Source organism: Nematostella vectensis, chromosome 13 (genome assembly GCF_932526225.1).
Source record: "Nematostella vectensis chromosome 13, jaNemVect1.1, whole genome shotgun sequence".
Taxonomy (NCBI): domain Eukaryota; kingdom Metazoa; phylum Cnidaria; class Anthozoa; order Actiniaria; family Edwardsiidae; genus Nematostella; species Nematostella vectensis.
In genome coordinates, this window is record NC_064046.1 from 4,028,610 (window position 1) to 4,048,294 (window position 19,685).

At 40.5% G+C, this 19,685-nt stretch overlaps 1 protein-coding gene across 1 annotated transcript; it reads left to right on the forward strand.

The window, feature by feature from the left end:
- Positions 1–476: 476 nt before the first annotated feature.
- On the forward strand, positions 477–11,358 carry LOC5512257. Its single transcript, XM_032381671.2, has 11 exons — positions 477–959; positions 1,093–1,145; positions 3,557–3,631; positions 4,123–4,386; positions 4,837–5,070; positions 5,313–5,454; positions 5,910–6,167; positions 6,853–7,003; positions 7,484–7,667; positions 8,142–8,406; positions 9,759–11,358. The coding sequence occupies exons 1-11, from the start codon at positions 905–907 to the stop codon at positions 10,670–10,672; spliced, it is 2,595 nt and encodes an 864-aa protein (XP_032237562.2). The 5' UTR covers positions 477–904; the 3' UTR covers positions 10,673–11,358.
- Positions 11,359–19,685: the final 8,327 nt, after the last annotated feature.

Genomic DNA, 19,685 nt, shown 5'->3' on the forward strand with positions numbered 1-19,685 from the left:
GAAAAAACTTGTCTCAAGAATACTTGATAAAATCTATTTCATTTACACACCATTACATATAACTCCGGTGATAAGATACCTATACTATTCTACAAATCTTCTAGGATAATGCGAGAGATTTGTGGTCCATTTTTGAGGGAACTTAATTATTATTTTTCATCATAAGTTTGGGGGTGTTTCTTTGGGAACAATTCCGCCACATGCAGACAAAACTTCTTCGTTATTTCAACTTAAGTGCTCTCGCTACAGGAAGTTAATTTAAAAACACATTCATTATTATTCGAAGTTCGTTCTATCCATTAAAAAATCCGCACATGCGATACTTAGATATATTGCTGGAACGTTTTAAAAGTTTAAAAAATTAATTCTTTTTTGTTTAAGTTTCTTTCAATGAAAATTTAGTATTTATTTTAGATTTTCGAAAAAAAAAAAGGATGATTAGTGCACTTGTGTTGACCACCCGTTTTCTCTGCTTGGGAGCTATTAAAGTTCCTAGAAGTTCTAGAAGTTTTATAGCCCCCAAGCAATCGCCGCTTTAACGGTCGACACAGCGATAACGTTACATGCTGAGGGAAATTTATTTTTATATAGAAGTCAAAGTGACTCAATGCTCTTAAGCAAGGCACCAACTAAGAATTAGCTATTAACAAATATAAAAATTTGTCAAGAATGCCAATAATTGAGGCCTTACGTCTGATATTTTTAGAAAATTTTAAACTTAGTTATCACGCTTTCACGTATTGGACGCACAATGTAAACAAAACTACGAGTTATGTTTCTTAACGACACTATTCAAGTCCTTTGTATTCTTCGCAAAAATGCGAAATAGCGCCCTAAGAAACCATTAATAATTAACCATTTGCAAAGATCAGTGATATCTGAAAAGTCGACAGAACTCAAGGGGATGGAATCTAGGATGGACTCCTTGTGTTGCTTTTACTTTGTTTTGACAGTTTTTGGTAAGTACAAAGAGAAATGCTCGTTGAAAGCACTAATGATGCCAATCTTTAACGTGATGCCCACCGAAAAGGGGAGAAAGATTCCCTAAAAATAATAATAACTACTCATTTATTCATCTATAACATTGTACAGTTTCAGTTTTACTGGGGGATGTGAAATGCGATGCCGTTTGCTCCGATGGAGAGGTATGTCTATGGTAAAGACGTGTAGCTCATGTTTCATCAAACTTGAAGAAACATATATAAGTCTAGAAAGTTTGTTTTTATTTCTTCTGAAACAAATAACAAGCTCTTCGAAATCCTTAAACATCTATTATAAATTCTTCTAAAATTCCGTCGAATTGTATGGTGTGTTTGCGAAACAAATTTATGCATTTTCCCTTAATTTTTTTTTTCACAATTTAGAAAGATACTTTGAAATCAGTTTTACTTAATAGCTTGTATCATTTTAAGACTTAAACTAGTCCTCGTTTAGCCGTTCTTAGTAAGAGCCTCAAAGAGATAAGTAAAAACATTTTTTGAAAGCACTTTATCGGAAGAAAAAAAATATATGTGTTAATTTTTGGCAGAACTAAGAGAGACGACACATTTATAAAATTGATTTAGAAATAGTCAGATAGTCTGTGCACATAAGGTGCCAAACCTAATAAATGGCGATATTCTAGCGCAAGAAATTACCCTTTATTGCGTGTGTTTGCACTTTTAAAGTCTATTTCGTGCATTGTCATTCAAATGAAGAAGCACTTTAGAATAGTTTTGGCGGCAAAATAAAACTAAAAAGTAGCTTATTGAGCGCCTGAGAATCAGCCAGATATAATTTCTCCGTCAGAAAGGGCAAACTGTGATGCATAGCTCTTCAGGATTCTAGAGGCTCGAATGTATATTTATGAGAGCGCCAAATATACACCTTTTAACAATTAGGCGCTCGCAACATTAAAGCCAGGTATCCCGGGGCCCACAGCGAGATCTAATAGAGTTTGCATTCGAGTGAAATTTAGTTCGACATAAATCCTGTTGAAAAAATATTCTGACTTCATAACAGACTTCATAAGCAGTTTGACGACCTAACTATGGTATTTAGCCCTACTGCCGCTCAAATCCGCTGCAAATTAGCATTATTTTATGCAAACAAGATTTTCTACACTCGTCGTGTAAGAAGCTTGGGCTACCTGTGCTAAAAAAAAGTCGCGTCATTCAAATTACAGTCGAACCTCTATTAAGCGGTCACCCCCGGGACTTAGCTTAGTGACCGCTTAATAGAGGTTGACCGCTTTATAGAGGCTTCGCTATTTTTGCCCCTGAATTAGCGTAAATCGGGCTGTAATTATACGTAAGAACTTTTTATTATAATAAACAACAGTAACAATCATGTTAGCCCTAAGACGGGCCTGGTGCATTCAAATTTGACCCAGAAATGTTTGAAACCGCCTAGTCAGTTTGTTTTTACGGCCCTTGTGGCTTTGCCCAATTCTATGGGCATGAGCTACTTTCGCTGGCGTTATGTAAAGTAAATGAGTGCGTTAAGGTGATGTTACACGCGTCGTTTCCGTCGATATCCGTCATTAAGCGTTTGCGCGATTTTGGAAGTCGAATCAAAAACTCGCAGTGCGTTGCCGTACCCAAAAACTCACAAATCTGACCCAGTTGCATTCATTCGGGGATACCATAAATACATGACTGAGTGGGAACCAGCACTAGAAGATGTTTACAAACTTATGCGGGAACCAACTAACATAAAGGATCCGAATTGTGTTGCAATCGTAAGAGAAAAAGCCGACAAAACGGTGATGGATGGAGACGGTCACCCGAATACTCTAGTTGACGATTACGAAGTTATGAGGCATATTTCCAAACTGATGTCAACGTGGGTTACCAAATATCTCAAGAGACCTACGAACTGTGAGAAAGTCGTAGTCAAAGGGAAGTGGGTGAACAGAGGTGGTGGCTATGGACTCGAGATTCCTTGTGAATACATATTTGAAGGTGACAGTTTTTCTTCTAGCTGGCTAAAGCGGAAATTGGTAATCGAGGAATTTGATGCGACTGATCCGCACAAGACCACACAAGTCTCACAAGACGATTAGCCATAGTAATTAGATTAGACAGTTAAAAATATGACGAAATATGACGTGCACTATCTGTTGTCATGCTGACAAATATTGATGATGACCGTTTAATAGAGGTGAAAAACAATGAAATCAACCAATTGGGACCCTCCTTTGGTGACCGCGTCCGCTTAATAGAGGTGACCGCTCAATAGAGGTCAAATTTACAGTAAACATAAGGGGGAAAATTTGGGACATTGGTAAATGACCGTTGAATAGAGGGTGACCGCTCAATAGAGGGCCGCTTAATAGAGGTTCGACTGTATATGGTAATGTCGGGGTTTTAATTTCGCGCTACATAAAGTACGAATATAAATAGCGTTTGACATTAAAAATATTTCAAAATTAAAAGCAGTTTTGTGGAAGTCGTGTTCGTTATACCATAGAAATAAATGGGAAAATCTCAATAATTGTCGTTTCAAAACTGCTAGAATATTCACTGTAGTGAGTAAAGGTTGTCAAGGTGTGACAAATATAATATGTTGTTTATAGTGTGATGGCAGAAGAGTGAGGCGAAGCCTTGGGGCGCAACATACGAATTGTACGGGAGGGAGAAATACCAGCGAGGTAAAGATCACCATAATTATCATGATAACCGTCATTATTATCCATCGATTACATCATCATCTCACCCTCCCCCTCCTTCTCATCATCATCATAATAACTATTAATAATATTCATCCATCAATAAACTCCTCCGCGTGATCCATCAACATTCTCACATAATAAAAGTCATCCTAGAAATCATCATAATATGATATTGTACTCAAAACCAATACATCATTGTCGTCATTTTGTTTTGTCATTGCTTAAATCTTTTTATTCACTAAAATAAAAAGAAGTTCCAAAATGTTTCTGTATATTGCCCTCTCTCTCCAAATTTTTAGACATACAGCTCTGCAATAGAATTGTTTTTTTTAGTGTAGCAGTTAAGCCAGAAAAAGAGAGAGAGCAAAGACATTCGAGTGTGGTATAACTGAAATTAGTGTATACCACGGGTTTAAGAGAACTTCTCACGATACAATTATATGTTTTTATTTATAATTGCATTGCATTAGGTATTGCCTGACCTTCAAGGCTTCGATGCCATTATCACCCATAACAACTACGATAACGTTACCATGGAGAATAAACAACTGTTCATATCGACCACGGCAAACGTGTCGGTATCCCTGTGTCGCGGGTCATCCCTCGGGTCTCCCGCGGTGGAGGCGCCGGGCGCTGTTCACGGGAGCGTGAAGGCCCAGAGAATAGAGTGCACGAGTGACGCCTCAACAATGACCAGTCCGGACTGCACTGGCTGCTTAGAGAAACAAGCAGAGGTACGTGGAGGGGAACCCGGGACCCTTGATATCTTGGACATGACAATATCCCGTTGCTCGACGTGTTTTACTTTGCATACAGTTGACCCTCGATATCTTGGACATCACTTCACGGCTTATTGCTCGACGTGTTTAACTACACATACAATTGACCCTCGATCTCTTGGACATCACAATAACTCTAAGCTTGAGCTGTTTTTCTTTTTATAAAGATGACCCTAGATATCTTGGACATCACGAAAACTCGTTGCTCCACGTGTTCTACTTAACATACCAATTGACCCTGGGACATTCCAATGCTCGGAGTTCGATGTGTTTTACTTTATATACAGATGACCTCGACATATTAACCCTCTATGTAGCGGACTTCACACTCTTCTATCGCTCTTTACTTCCGCTGAAACCGCACAGAAACTTGCCACTCAGGCTTATTGGTCTCTGTTTCCCCAGTTCTCCGTCTCTGCCGATTTAACCTGTCCGAATGCGACCAACAGCAGCAGTGACTGTCCCGGACTCTGCCTTGCGACCACGGCCATGTCCAAAGACCTGTACCGCAACCGCTCAACCGTTTGTCTGACCGAAGTTGTGCGGGCCCAACTCTATGACCTGTCCGGCGGACAGTCCCTGACCAATGGCACGCAAATGAACGTCACGTTTATGGTAAAGCACAAGGCAAGATACCAAGTAAGTGCTTACTGCTGGAAGCGAAAGGGAATGGCACTAGGAACGGATTGGTTATTTTCTCCGGCTGAAAGGGGCAGGGGTAATCAATTTCGTGTCTGCAAAGAGGTGAAAATTAGAGGAAGTGGCATGCGTAGAATTCACCCATAATTGGGTCCACGATCACAGCGGTATAAGAACACAGGTAACCCATGACAGCGGCCAAGTAAATATACTAAACCTTTTATCATTCTGTTCACTTTTAGTGTCAGTTCTGGAAGGACGGTGATTGGCAGCCCGACACATGCACTACGGTGTACCTTTGGAAAAGGGAGGCATTCCACTACTATCATTGCCTATGTCCTTTAATCGGAACCTTGTGTATGTCTCTACCACGAACTGGAGGAGGTAAGATAGACATAAGTGACTAAGGGGGTGGGGGTGGGGGGGGTTGGGTTGTGGTCGGTCACACCCTAAAACGTGATGATAAGAGGGTGGATGTCGTTTATTTCCTTTTCTTTATACAGTTATTTATTGTTGTAGTATTATAGATAAAGTATTATAGATAAAAAGAATTTGAGCATGACAAGGAAGCCTAGGGAAACTGTTTAAGCTTGTTGGTTTAGCCTCCCTTGTCTAGGGTTGCAGATACCTTATTATACTTAATTTTCGCGTCACATTAATTTTGCAAATTTCGCGATTTAAAAGATTCGCGAAAATAAAGTCCACTAGTTTGAGTTCAATTTGATGAAAACACACATCTCTCGGAATTTCCTCCGTAAAGGAGCTATGAATTTTAATGAAATGACATATCAGCCTTTTCATCAATCTCAGGAATTTAGAATAGATTATTTCTTCTTCAGGAGGCTCAGACAATACAACATCTGGTGAAGGAGGGGCAACTCAGTCCCCAGGGGGTACCACACAGTCTAGTGGAGGAGGGTCGACACAATCATCCGGGAACTCAACACATTCTGGTGGAACAACTCAGTCTCCTTGGGGTACTACACAGTCTGGCGGAGGAGGGACAACTCAGTTCCCTGGGGGTACTACACAGTCTGGTGGAGGATCGACTACGCAATCCTCTGCGGGAGGGCCTGCAACTACACAACCTGCCCCAGGTAGATTCCTTGATATCGATTTCTAGTTTTTGCATTCTTCAAGTAGAATAGTACCTCCATTAGGGAGTCTGCCAGCCGAATTTTTGTCATCCTAGCAAAGTAAGAATTGTGAGAAAGCATCCATTTCCATCTGATTGTTTGGCGAAGACATTGCGATATTTTCGATTAAATTTGGCGAATAAAGCAAAAGGTTTTATTTTAAGGTGATTTCTTCTTGTAATTTGTCTTCCAATATAGTTGAAAACAATGACAAATGCTGGCATATTTGACTAGTCGAAGCGTGATAGTCAGTAGAACACAAAAGAGAACAATACACTCTTTTTTTATTAGAACCTTTTTTATAAGAACGTCCAGCCTGAGATTTCACCAGATTTTAAGAACATGCAATAATGGCTAGGCTCAGATAGCAGAATTTTTTTTTCCTGACAATAAAGTATAATATATAAGTGTAGTTCACGGGTTAATGAAAATCACTCTATACTAAACTGCGAAGCCACAGTTTTTGAATTCATTGAACGATCCAATAGATGAAGGAATGATCGTCAATGCTATTCTTTTTCCATTTGACAGCTATAACTGCGCCCTCTACCCAACCCCCCCCCCCCTCCCGCCATCATCAACCATTCCAGCCAAGACTGTGTACGCACCTTAAAGCAGCGCTAAAACATTCTATTCTTTTTTTAAGGCACCGCATTGTTCATCCAGATCCACTTTAGCGGGAAATGCGAGGAGATAATCGACACGCCTAAAGAACCCAAGTTCTTAGAAGACGCCAAAAAGAATATCGTACACATGTTTAATGTCCAGAAGGACAAGATCGTGAACCTAAGAGCAAGGTAAGTTGGCCACTTACTTTATTATGGATACTCAAGCCCCCCCCCCCCCTCCCCAATAATTCGAGGCCTGCTACGGCTATGCGACACTATAGCACTAGTTGCGTGAAAACAGAAAAGCCGAGCTTAGTTGCACGAAAAAACGGAGATCATAGCGAGCAGATTTAGAGCCTATTTCCGGGAGCTTTTACGGGGCGCGTTTCGAGAGCCTATTCGCAGGCTACACACACTACAGCTTTGATGATTTTGTCAAACAAATTCCAGTTTCATAATACGTACGCCTTTCTGGCATGTGACCAAATGTAAGCCTTGTCCCAGGCATTATTACCGGGTTCCTGTGCTTAAAAAATAAACCGTTCGGCCGCTTGGGGTAGGGACAAGTTTTTCTGTGATGTCATACATCTTACGAACCACAGGTAGCCCGATCATAAACCCGGGTAAGATAGCCTGGGACTAGTCTGACCTAATGAGTAATGTTTTAAGGTGCGGCTCAATTATCGTCGAGTTTGCCATCAAGTACGATAGCCCCGAGGCTCTCCAGGGCGGTTCACAGATCATGGCTCAGGTCGCGAGTACAGGCTATCCGCCCGTAACTGTCGATAATCAGATGTTTGCTTTCGCCAAAGCCCTCAGTGGACCGAACCCGGGGAACATGACAGACGTCACGGTGAGCATACACAAAATTAAAAAATCAAGCCGCCATCTTATGCTCCCGCTCAATACCGAAACACACAATGTATTCATTTCCATCTGCTAATTCAAGCGAGCAACTAAGATATACCCCATCCTCCCTCTCACCACACCCCTCTTCACCCGTCCTAAATCTGTTTAATATCCTCCCTCATATACTACTCTACTCAAAACAGCCGGCAACCCCATCCGTCCTCACACCTTCAACCCCCCGTCCCAAATCTGTTTACTTTCCTCCCTCGTATATTACTTTACCCGGAACACTCGGCATCCGCAACCTACCTTCCATCTCCCCCCCCCCCCCCCCCCCCGTCCTAAACCCGTTTAATTTCATCCCTCATATGCTACTTTACCCGCAACACTCGTCCACCGCAACCTTCCTCCTACCCCCACCTCCCGTCCTAAATCCGTGTTTACTTTCCTCCCTCGTATACTACTTAACTCGCAACAGCCGGCACCAACAACCTCAGGACCAACTACCATCCGCTACCCTCTGGTGTTTGACTACACACCAATGATGATGGCCGTTGCCATAGTGTTCGCCTGCGTCGTGTTCTTTGTGTGTTGTTCGTGCATCATGCACTCGTGGTATCTGCGTAAGAAGAAGTTCACTAAGTATAACAGTATGAGTGCCAAGGAGTACGAGCAACGTCAGAGGGCTGAGGAAAGAAAGAAAAGACTGCAGGAGACGCAGGAGAACGAGTACGAAATGACGGGTGAGTCATACTTTTAATGCTGCTATGCTTCTAATGCTGACACTCGATCACGTGATCATGTACGATTATATGGAAGCTCACCATACGATCATGTACGATTATATGGAAGCTCACCATACGATCATGTACGATTATATGGAAGCTCACCATACGATCATGTACGATTATATGGAAGCTCACCATACGATCGTGTGCGATTATATGGAAGCCCACCATACGATCATGTACGATTATGGAAGCTCACCATACGATCGTGTGCGATTATATGGAAGCTCACCATACGATCATGTACGATTATATGGAAGCTCACCATACGATCATGTACGATTATATGGAAGCTCACCATTCGATCGTGTGCAATTATATGGAAGCTCACCATTCGATCGTGTGCAATTATATGGAAGCTCACCATACGATCATGTACGATTATATGGAAGCTCACCATATGATCGTGTGCGATCATATGGAAAAAAACTTTGCGATCGGTTGGGATTGTTCGGTCAAATTAGCTGCGGGTTGCGGGTGAATAGTGCGGAATAGGGGTTAATAGTGCGGGTTGCGGGTGGATGGTGCGGGTAGCGAGTGATAGTGCGGGTTGCTGGGGAATAGTGCGGGTTGCGGGTGAATAGTGCGGATTGCGGGTTAAAAGTGCGGGTTGCGAGTGGATGGTGCGGGTAACGAGTGATAGTGCGGGTTGCTGGGGAATAGTGCGGGTTGCGGGTGAATAGTTTTGGTTGCGGGTAAATAGTGCGGGTTGCGGGCGAATAGTACGGGTTGCGAGTGAATAGTAAGGGTTGCGGGTGAATAGTGCGGCTTGCGGGTGAAAAGTGCGGCTTGCAAGTGAACAGTTGATGTTGCGAGTTAATGGTGCGAGTTGTAAGTGAATAGTGCTTGTTGCGGGTGAATAGTGCGGATTGCGTTTTAATAGTGTGGGTTGAAAGTGTATAGTGCATATTGGGGAGAAAGAGTATGAATTAAAAGGTTCGTGGCGATGCTTGAGCTGTATTTGTGGCTCGCAGTTGTGTGAGAGTAAAGCCCTATCTACACTAACAATTTTTAGTTGACAATTTTTATGTGACAATTTTTATTTGCCAGCGTAGGAGGAGCAAAATCGGCATTTTTATGTGGCAACTTTAGTTGCTCAAAAGCTAGCAGGTTTGAAAAATTGCTAGTGTAGCAGCAAACAAATATTGTTGTCAACTAAAAATTGTCAATTGAAAATTGTTAGTGTAGCTGCGGCTTTGCATGCTGACAGAAGATGAAACAAGTCTGACAGGGTGTTGATGACAGGAAAGCTTCGCGACCCCAGTAATTGTGTTATCATGTCTAAATTCAATTCACTGTCCCTTCAGCGCATAACGTAAAAGTTGCACCCGAGCCCCCAAAATTCGACATGACGAACAAAAGAATGCCTAAGGTGAACGAGACAAGCTTCACAAACTATGACTGGGCGTACACCTCCCATCTCCCGGCTATGCTCGCACGACCATCGGCGACCGAAAATCATTACGACGTGCCTCGGCTCATCCTCGACAGTGACTCGGAAAACGAGGACAACAACGGTAGAATCTACGAGAACGACCCCCTCCCCTGCACCAACACCTCCCACTTGTCCCTCGACACCGCGTCCGTCCACTTCAGCAGGAGGTGCTCGGGGGCGAGCCAGGGGGGACTCGGACCACTTGGAGAACCGGAACCGCCGGCAGAGGACGAGTACGAGGATATTATCATCAGTGATGCACCCCCCGGCGTGCCGGATTACGAGGCTATCCCAAGGTCTGTTTCTCCCAGACCAGGGGGGACCCCTGATAATCCTGACCCCGGGTATGAGAATCTTGCGGGTCCGCAGTACGATAACGTCCTAAAGCCGCCATCGCCGCGCCCCGGGACATCCTCCCGCCCCGGAACCCCTAAAGTGGGAGGTGCTCCAAAGTATGAGAATTTGGAAAAGGAGGACCCTCTGGAGGAATACCAGAAAATGATGGATAAAGATAAAAAACGGGGGCAAGCCTACGAAAACATGCCACCTCAAGATGCTGACCAAGCCTACGACAACCCCATCACCGACGATGACGAGAAGCCCCCAGCCACGCCCAAGCGTCCCGACACAGGGGGGAAGGCCACGCCCAAGACTCCCGATACAGAGGGCAGACCAGCGTCACAAACTAGTGAGAGTCGCCCACCAAACTCGGCTAGAAAGACGGCTAACTTAAGTGACCTTGGAGTTGAGTCATTCGAAGACCCCGACTACGAGGCAGTGATGTGATAATTATCTCCTTTTTCTTAGAATGAGATGACCCTGTCCATCTAAGGAATATGAATAGTTTCTAAACATCTTTCCTTTCTTAGAATGAGAAGACGTTGTCCTTGGAATATGACTAGTTTTTCAACATCCTCACTTTCTTAGAATCTGATGAAGCTGTCCTAGGAATATAGCTAGTTTTTCAACATCCTTCCTTTCTTAGAATCAACAGTTGCTGTTCTACGGATATGACTAGTTTATCAACATCCTCCTTTTCTTAGAATCAGATCAAAAGATGCTGTTCCACGGATATGACAAGTTTAACTATACTTTTCTTTCTTAGAATTAAAAAAACATTGCAATTTGATTCCATAAACTCGCAATGATAGGAAATTAAGGTAATTCTAAGAAATTTAAAGAAAATTGCTGAGTTTTACACATTCACGTTGTCCCTACAAGAAAAGCTTTTTGCCGAATGGTAAACCATCTTTCCAAATACAAAACACATTTAGGGCATTTAGGACACATTAGTTAAGTGTCGAGGAGAAGTGATTGACGCTCAGGGAAATGCACACTATCTTATATGAAAATACTGGTGCCATATTTCTCATAGTAAAATTTCTAGTTTGCTTTAAGTACTATTACACATTCATACAACTTTTTGTAATAATTTAGATAGAAATAAACACAATAAAATCAAACACATGACACTTGAAGTTTTGATGCGTTTCTAAGATCAGAATCAGATATTTGTCAGGTGAATTTTGATCAGTAATAATTGGCTACAAAAATAGTATCTGTTGGGTTCCCTGTGTTGTTGTCCTAGGGCATTCCTCCAGTACTGCATGCAGGCCCGTACCCAGGATTTTTCTTGGAGGGGAGGGGGGGTGCGAAATCCTAAAAAGTGGACCTTTTTTTTCTGGGGGGAGGGGGAGGGAGGGAGTTCTCTGATAAAAATCTAACCACCTCCGAAAGAACAAAAAAGGATTTTTTATGCCTTTGCAGCATGCCTTTGCCTTTTGGCCGTTGTGTGTGTGTGTGTGTGTGTGTGGGGGGGGGGGGGGGGGGGGGGGGGGGGGGGGGGGGTGCATTCCCGCCCTGGGTACGGGCATGCGGTTCAAAGGCGGACTGCATTCACCTTCCCACGACTCTTTGCGACGACGCGCGCGTGAAAACGAGGATAAAAACAAACTTTGCCATCTTGTTCACCATTTTGACGCCTCGGTCTCACGTGCGCGTTTGTTTTGGTATTTGGTTGTATGTTTGTGTTTTGGCTATTTCATTGATCAGAACATAACACAACGTATAAACCAGGGACGAGTTACTGCGATTTTGAACATTCAGCGAAATCTTGCCAACAATTTCCAACAGCTAAATCGACTTCTGGCTTCCGTTATTCAAATTCCTTGAAGCGTTTGGAGCGAGCTTAACGAAAGTGACGCAAAATACGAAAGTGCAATATAAGATAAATACAGACTCGTACCCAGTCGCCAAAATGAGAAGAAAAAAAGGGAAACATAATTTATGCGCGGTAGCGGAAAGCGAACTTACCCGATTTTTTCAATAAAATATGTATCATAGTAACGTTTAGGTGTATTTATCTCAGACTCGTACCCAGTCGCCAAAATGAGAAGAATAAGGGAAACATAACTTATGCGCGGGTCGCCTGTGGTGATTAACTAGGCACGCGGTGCCGTGTGGTTTGACGCGCGGTGCCGTTTGGGTTGTATTTTACCCACACGGCACCACGCGCCTAGTCAATCACCACAGACAACCCGCGCATAAATTATGTTTTCTTCGCATTTTGGCGACTGGGTACGAGTCTGAGATAAATACACACAAACGATAATATGGTATTTTATTGAAAAAATCGGGTAAGTTCGCCGGGTAATCGGGTAAGTTCTCCATACGAAAGTACAAAAAAAATACTAAAATTGTTAGAGAGAAAAGGAAAGAAATGGAAGAATTTCTGTATGGTAAAATAGCTTGGAACTTACAATTATGGGAGATTATCCAAGTTGTTACTCTTATCTATAAATAGAAAAGTATATTTAATGTGCACGTTATTGTGTGGTAACAGTTTCAGATAGATATTAAACGTCATGTGCGATAATTAAATGATATTGTTGTATACGTAAATCAAAACTAAAGCTCAATACTAAAATCCTTACTTAAAACAATATACATTTGACGGAAAACTAAGATGAGGAGACAACGCAACCGGAATTTCCAAAATTATCCTGCCCATGTATTTATATAGCTTCTATCAACTTGTCAACATAATGACGTGTTGAAATATATGATATTTTTTTAAACCTCACACCATTAAACTCATTCTTAAAAAATAAACAAACGAGAAAAGATTTTGAAATTATTATCGAAATGTGGTTCGCACATTTTAATAAGCGATTTCTAAACAAAATGTCGTTGGGCTAAAAAAAACAAATTAAGTTATAACTCTAAATTACATTGAGCACCCAACTCTGCGGACGAGCGCGTGTTATTTTTGCTCGAAAGTTGCGTCATTCAGAGATGGAGATCTTATTCTAAAATTATCTAAAAGAGAATCTCATTATATTACTTCAATTTCTGAGGAATAACCTCAAGAAAATTTTATGGGTTCATTATTTATGTATGAAATAGTTATCCATTATGAGTAGATCGTAAAAACAATATTTGTGTCAATAGTTTTAACAGTGTCAGACGCTATCTTTTTTTAGCTATTTTTTTACTCAAAATTATCACTTTAATCTCATACAAATGAGTAATGTGAAGAAAACCCTTCAAAAACACTGGATTATGAGCACGTACAGTCCCACGCATGAGAAAAGACATAATAGATCACTGACAAACTGTCGGAGATACGGAGACTCAGTCAAAAGCCTGCATAGCTTATATAAATGACAATAGGATATTGCAAGACAGTATGTCATACATCAAAAGCGAGTGGTAACAACGATTTTGAGAGGTGTTATATATAACAAGTCTTAAATCTTTGTATAATATTTGGTGAAGCTAAAAAGCAAGACAGTATGTCAAACATCAATAGCGGGGGGGGATAGCGAGTGGTAACGATTGTAAAATTTGTAGCGTCTTTGAGAGGCCTTAGGTAAAACCAGTCCCAAATCTTTTTATAACATAATAAACGTAAAGTCATAAAGCTGTACAAAGCTTTGCGGGAGTAAAATCGCCCTACACTTATTTACTTTTTCTCGCGCTACTCCACCCCCTACATTTATTATATATCTAGGCATTTTCCCGTCTTTTCAGTAAGTGAATCTGAATTTCAGGTGACTGTTATTTTTCGCGTCATTTAGATTTCGCACTTCTAGTTGTGGGTATTAAACTGGCTAAAATTGATCGACAAATTGCTGGAATGTTTATTTACGTGATTGCGTGAATTCTCGAAAGTTGAAGAAAACACATTATTTTATACATACAAACACACCTCTTAAATACCTCTATCGTAAATATGGCCAGATGTTAAACAAATATTTAAAGAAGTACCTGCCTATGTTCTTTTAGAAATGGACGTGGGCGCATTTCTATTCGCGACATAGAGTTCGTATTTACAGTTCGCGAGGGAAACTGCACGCAAAAGTTCGCACGAAGGGACTGTTAATAGTCAAAATAAAAACACGTCTTTAACATTTAATGCCAGGGGCGTAGCCAAGGGGGTGGCTAAGTGCCCCCCCTTCCAGCAGCCAAAAATACAGTTAATGTATGAGACATTATCTAAAATACAGGAGAAAATGCCTTGAAAGGGCCTTTTAGGCCCCCTCCTGTTACAAATCCTGGCTCGCCGCTGGATGCCGTGGTAGCTTTCTTGCAGACCATAGATGGTGTTACCGCAGAAAATTAGCGGGATCCCGCGGGATAAAGGACAAACGGAAACATTGCGGCTGATTAGTATGGCGCGAGTTCCCGCAGTAACCACTATTCACCCCCTGAAAGAAGGCTAGCTCTGTACATATAAATCCTATTCTTTGTAAAAAAAAATATGTTGGTTGAATCATTTTCATACAAGATTCTGAAATGAAGTCGAGTGGTAAGGCCGCCGCCGTTCGGCGTTTGATTGCCTTGCGTTCGGGAGTTCGGCGACACGATTACCTCGATTACAAGTTTCAAGTCAATTCACGTAATGCTGTTATTTGAATCATTTATATTTTAAGACAACAACAAAGAAAACAGCAAAGAAAACAAGTATTATAATTCTTACAAGAATCCGACTTTTTAAAACATATTTTAAATCCTAAAATACGGTAATTACTCCATTACATCTAAGCTTGTAGATACATCTGCCTTGGATGGATCATTTAGGGCATAATTCGAATGATTATGCGTTCTTGCGGAAATCTGTAGGTTCTTCTCGTCGATCAGTGGTTCCATAATCTAAAACGCTTCTATTTATGATAAGAGGTAATCAAGGGATTATTGAGCTAAAAGACGACCACAATGTGTTTTATGGGGTATATAATCCGCTTTGGAGATATATGTTGTGTACAGACTAGACTAATCCACGGATTGGGTTGAAAACAGCATTAATAGACCACTATACTTATATCTTGATGATTGAGGCCAAGGATATGCGTGAATGAATACTTTTGTCTCTTAATGGGAAAAGTGTCATGTTCACTGAGTTCAAGTTCGACTCAGATAACGAGGTTTAAGAAAGGTTTTAATAATTTCATTCATTGTATAAAACCTCATTCAATTATCCTAGAATACACGCCCATTTTCACGTTGAAATCATCAGTATACACTAAAAAAAGCAGCAAAACAATATTTACAAGAAAAAGGGTTTCAACTGGTTTGGAGTCCCGCGTGAATTTTATTGACTCAGTTCACAGGGGTGGAACGAAGAGAGGTCCCAAACTCCCCTTTCTATACCCTCCGCTTCTAGTGGCCAGAACTAATGTATGGGACATTATTATAAAACACTTTATCAGCCAAATCTCTGTTATTGTTTTTATAGAAGATTGAAAGACAATTAGTTATTGTGTAGTTCCAGAAAATATGGGATTGGAAATTTCGGGGGGGGGGGGGGGGGTGGGGGGGTTCAAACGCCCACGAATTTCCGGAGGGGAGGGGGGAATGTCCTTTTTCCTTAACGGTTATTACTGTATTTTTTTTCAGGGGTTTGGAAATTCCAGAGTGGTGGGGGGTCACACCTCAGACCCACCCCATGGGGGTATGGATATTTTCTGGAACTACACATTTCAAAAAATTTTGAACCATTTTTATCGGTGAAAATGTATTCTTTCTCGCATTTGATGACAAAATGGTGGCTGATAGACCGCACTTCCCTTTCCTTTACCTGTCTACGCCTCTCGTATACTAAAGCAAGAGGAAAACACTGAATATTATCGCTCCAATTATTACGCTCAAAAATACAGTTCTTTTTGTAGCATCAATATGCATCAGATTATTGAGATATGAAAAGTTTGAGAAAAACAAATGATCCGCTATGCTAATTGGCCAAACCTATATTGCAGTCATATCATAACATCAAAGATAATAGAAAAAAATAACATTGGAAGTATAAACATTGGAACATTGGAAATATATCGAGAAAGAATATCGAGAATGAAAAGAAAAGGAATTATATTGTATTTATGGATTTTATGGAGCTAATAAAAATACAGATCAAAAACACAGGAAAGGGAAGAGAAATAAAAAGCTGGTTTAGAGATTAGAAACGTCACTGAAGATACCGTTGAACCAATTAGTCAACTCTTGTTTCTATAAACACTGGCGGGTTCTTCTATACTATCCCCCCGACAGCGAAACCTATGCGACATACACAAAAGAAAGTCTGTTGAATACAGTCCATGTGGGTTGGGAAATTAACCCCCTAGCCCGTCAAGGCATCTTGAAACGTCTAGAGGTATTATATTGCTTCATATATTGTTTGCAATATATATATATTTATATTTTTGTGGTGCTTCAATGTCATCATTTTCGGGCAATGTGATGAAAGCAAACAAATGTATCTCTAAAATATCACGTTTCCTTACTCGGAGAACAAAAACAAACCGACGAATTATAACTAAAACAGCCCTTCTCAGGCACATATTGGAAGACGATTTATGAGAAGAAATCTCAAAATAACAACCTGAAAATAAATTATAATGGTTTATTTACCAAATTAAGTCGAAAATATCCTTGCAGCTTCCTCAAATTAACCAATATGAATTAATGTTTTCTCACACTTCTCAAATGCAAGAATGACAAAACGGCGGCTGATAAGGACTTTCCAAAAATTAAAGAAAACCCAGTTTTTTAAATGAAACCCGTTAAGGGGGGACGTAGGGGTATCTTATTACCGCAATACCGCACGAAATTTTGAAAATATCGCATACCGCACAAAAGGACGAGGTTTAGAAGAGCATGCGCGACATCCCGTTAACACTGCAACATTTTATTTTTTTACCGCAAGAAAAATCTCGCAGCTTGCAGTGTTTTGAAATACCGCATCGCCACATGTTTTTTTGCTCTTTTACCGCAATATCGTACAAAAAAGGGCCAATAAGGCAAAACCCAACCGTTAAAAATAGAAGCCGGAAGCGCATGGATAAAAAAACGTGCCCAGATAGCTGCAAATTTCACCTCTGATCTTTAGTCTTTATACTTGTTGGTGGATTAGGCAAAAACCGGATAGCGAAAACACTAATGCGTCTATGAGCAAGTCCTTCTTGAAATGTAGGATTTTTGCGATTTAGAAAGTGGGCGGCAGACGGATTTACTGTGAAACGAGCACGTTAACCTTTGAAAATAACCTCATAATCTAATAGCGTGGACAAACTCATAACTTCTCTCTCGACGATAGGTAATGAAACAACAAGTTCTAATTGCCTATACTGAGTGGAAACATGACACGTATATGTGATTAGCGAGGTGTGGTTAGTTTTGAACTCCGAGAGGTTAAAGTTTAAGAACCAAAGAGGAGAAAATAAGATATCAATAACCGCAAATATTGTACTTCCCTTCACAAATAGATAGGGATGAGTCTGATAATCTCTGTTCACTCTAAATTGTTTCAAGGGTTGAAAAAAACTAAAAAAAATCTTCAGGGTGGATACTAGATGTAAAAAACATTTTAGGTTAGCTGCAAAGCTCTCAAAAATAACGCAAAAAAATAACAATAATAAAACCACTTTGCCAAAAAGGTGAACAAACAATAAAATATGTTGTCAGCAAAATATGTAAAATGTCTAGTGTTACCTATTCAGTACTTTTGGCTATGTTAATTCAAGCACTCTAATAGTCACCCGAAATTTTGATGTGCTCGCATGCTCGCGCAATTTTTTCCGCCGTGCTCGCATTGTATTTTTCGATTTGCTCGCTGATCGATTTATTCAACAACTAAAAATGCTCGGTCTTGCATAAAAAACGGGGTGCTCGCAAGCTCGCAAGTGCTCGCCAAAGACCATTCGGGTGCCCTTTTTAAGCCTCTGTCAAACGTACGGTGTCGCAAATACGTGAGCAAACAAAATAAGAGGAATACACCAAGCCTCCTCGATCCAATATGCCTAGCGATATGAGATATATCATGAGCAACAAAAAGTTACACCGGAAAAACAATAGCCGCGCGTGTCAAAATCATATCTTTTAATTATCGTAAAAATAGAATAAGGACTTCCCACTCTTTGGGTCGCTTTCATAATCCTTTGAACCTGATAAGATCGTCATTTAACATGTACTTTCCCTAGGGAAGCCAGGAAACCGTGAATACAGTATTAGTATTCCTGTATAATTTAGTCAATTTAATACACTTACTTTTTAGAGCGACAATTATGAATTATAAAAGTAAACTCTATTAATCAGAGTCATACGATAAAGTTTTGAAAATCTCTGTCTTTTATTAATACAAATAAATGGAATATTGTAGGACCTCGATTTCGCATTAGGGTGAAAAAATATATAAACAACACTCGTGTCTTGCTTACTATCGGCAATTAGATGGAAAAAAATATCCTTGAAAGTAATTTAGATTAAATCTTAAAGGTGCTTAATCTTAAAGGCGTAACAAAATATTCTAAGGAAATATGTTGCTGTTTTTCATATATTCCATGTGTCGTGTCTCGCATGCAATATTTATCGCATTGAAAATTCGTCTCGGATCCTTCCTTTGAAAGCGAGCCGATATCCTAAGGCTTTGTGGCTGCACTCCCCCAAACGGAACCTTCCACACTGCCCCAATGTTTATTTAAAGAAAAACTGAAGGACTTCGTTCATAAAAGGTAAGGTCTCCTATTTAGCGCAAAACACTTTCCAGCGCGAAAACAAAACGCTGTGCCAATGACGTCATGACTCAGAGATGTGACGTCATTGAGGTAATGGTAGCGGAGTGGGAAGCCCCACGTTCCCATTTCTAATAAGCGCGAAATCATATCAAACATATTCCCCACGGATAGTGTCCTTCGTATGCATTGCCTTATATGGGCATTGATGCCCATATTTAGAAGAGCTAAAGTTTTCCCGCTCCATGATCTCCAGAAAACATGGTGCAAAATGCTGATTCCTGTCAATTTGAGACTCGAGGCAAAAATGTGTCAAAAAAAAACTTTATCGCTTGGTCAAATCTTTATCACACAAGCCTTGAAAAGCCCTTAGACCCAGGCCTCCAAGAGATTGGCCGAGCGAGTTTTAAGGTCACCCAAATATTGATATGCTCGCACATTACGCTATTACACAAAGGATAAAAACAAGTAAAGAATGGCTGAGATCTATTACCGTATCATATTTATTCTTGAAGAAAAAATATGAGAACCATTATAAATCTTTTAAAGGCACTGAGAATATTTGTACGGCTACACGACTTAAGTGGAAGTAAAAATAGTGTTTATTTTGACTTTTTTATGACATAAGCTCTTAATTTATTTCATCTATGTACTTGTGTAATAAGTGTTGCGTCGTTGTGAATTAAAAGATTAAAAAAATCCATGGTACGCTTCTATTTCCCGTAGAGAGAGAATTGAAGAAAAGACTTGATGCTTTGAGCTCCAATAACAGTCAAACGTATCATCGCCATTCT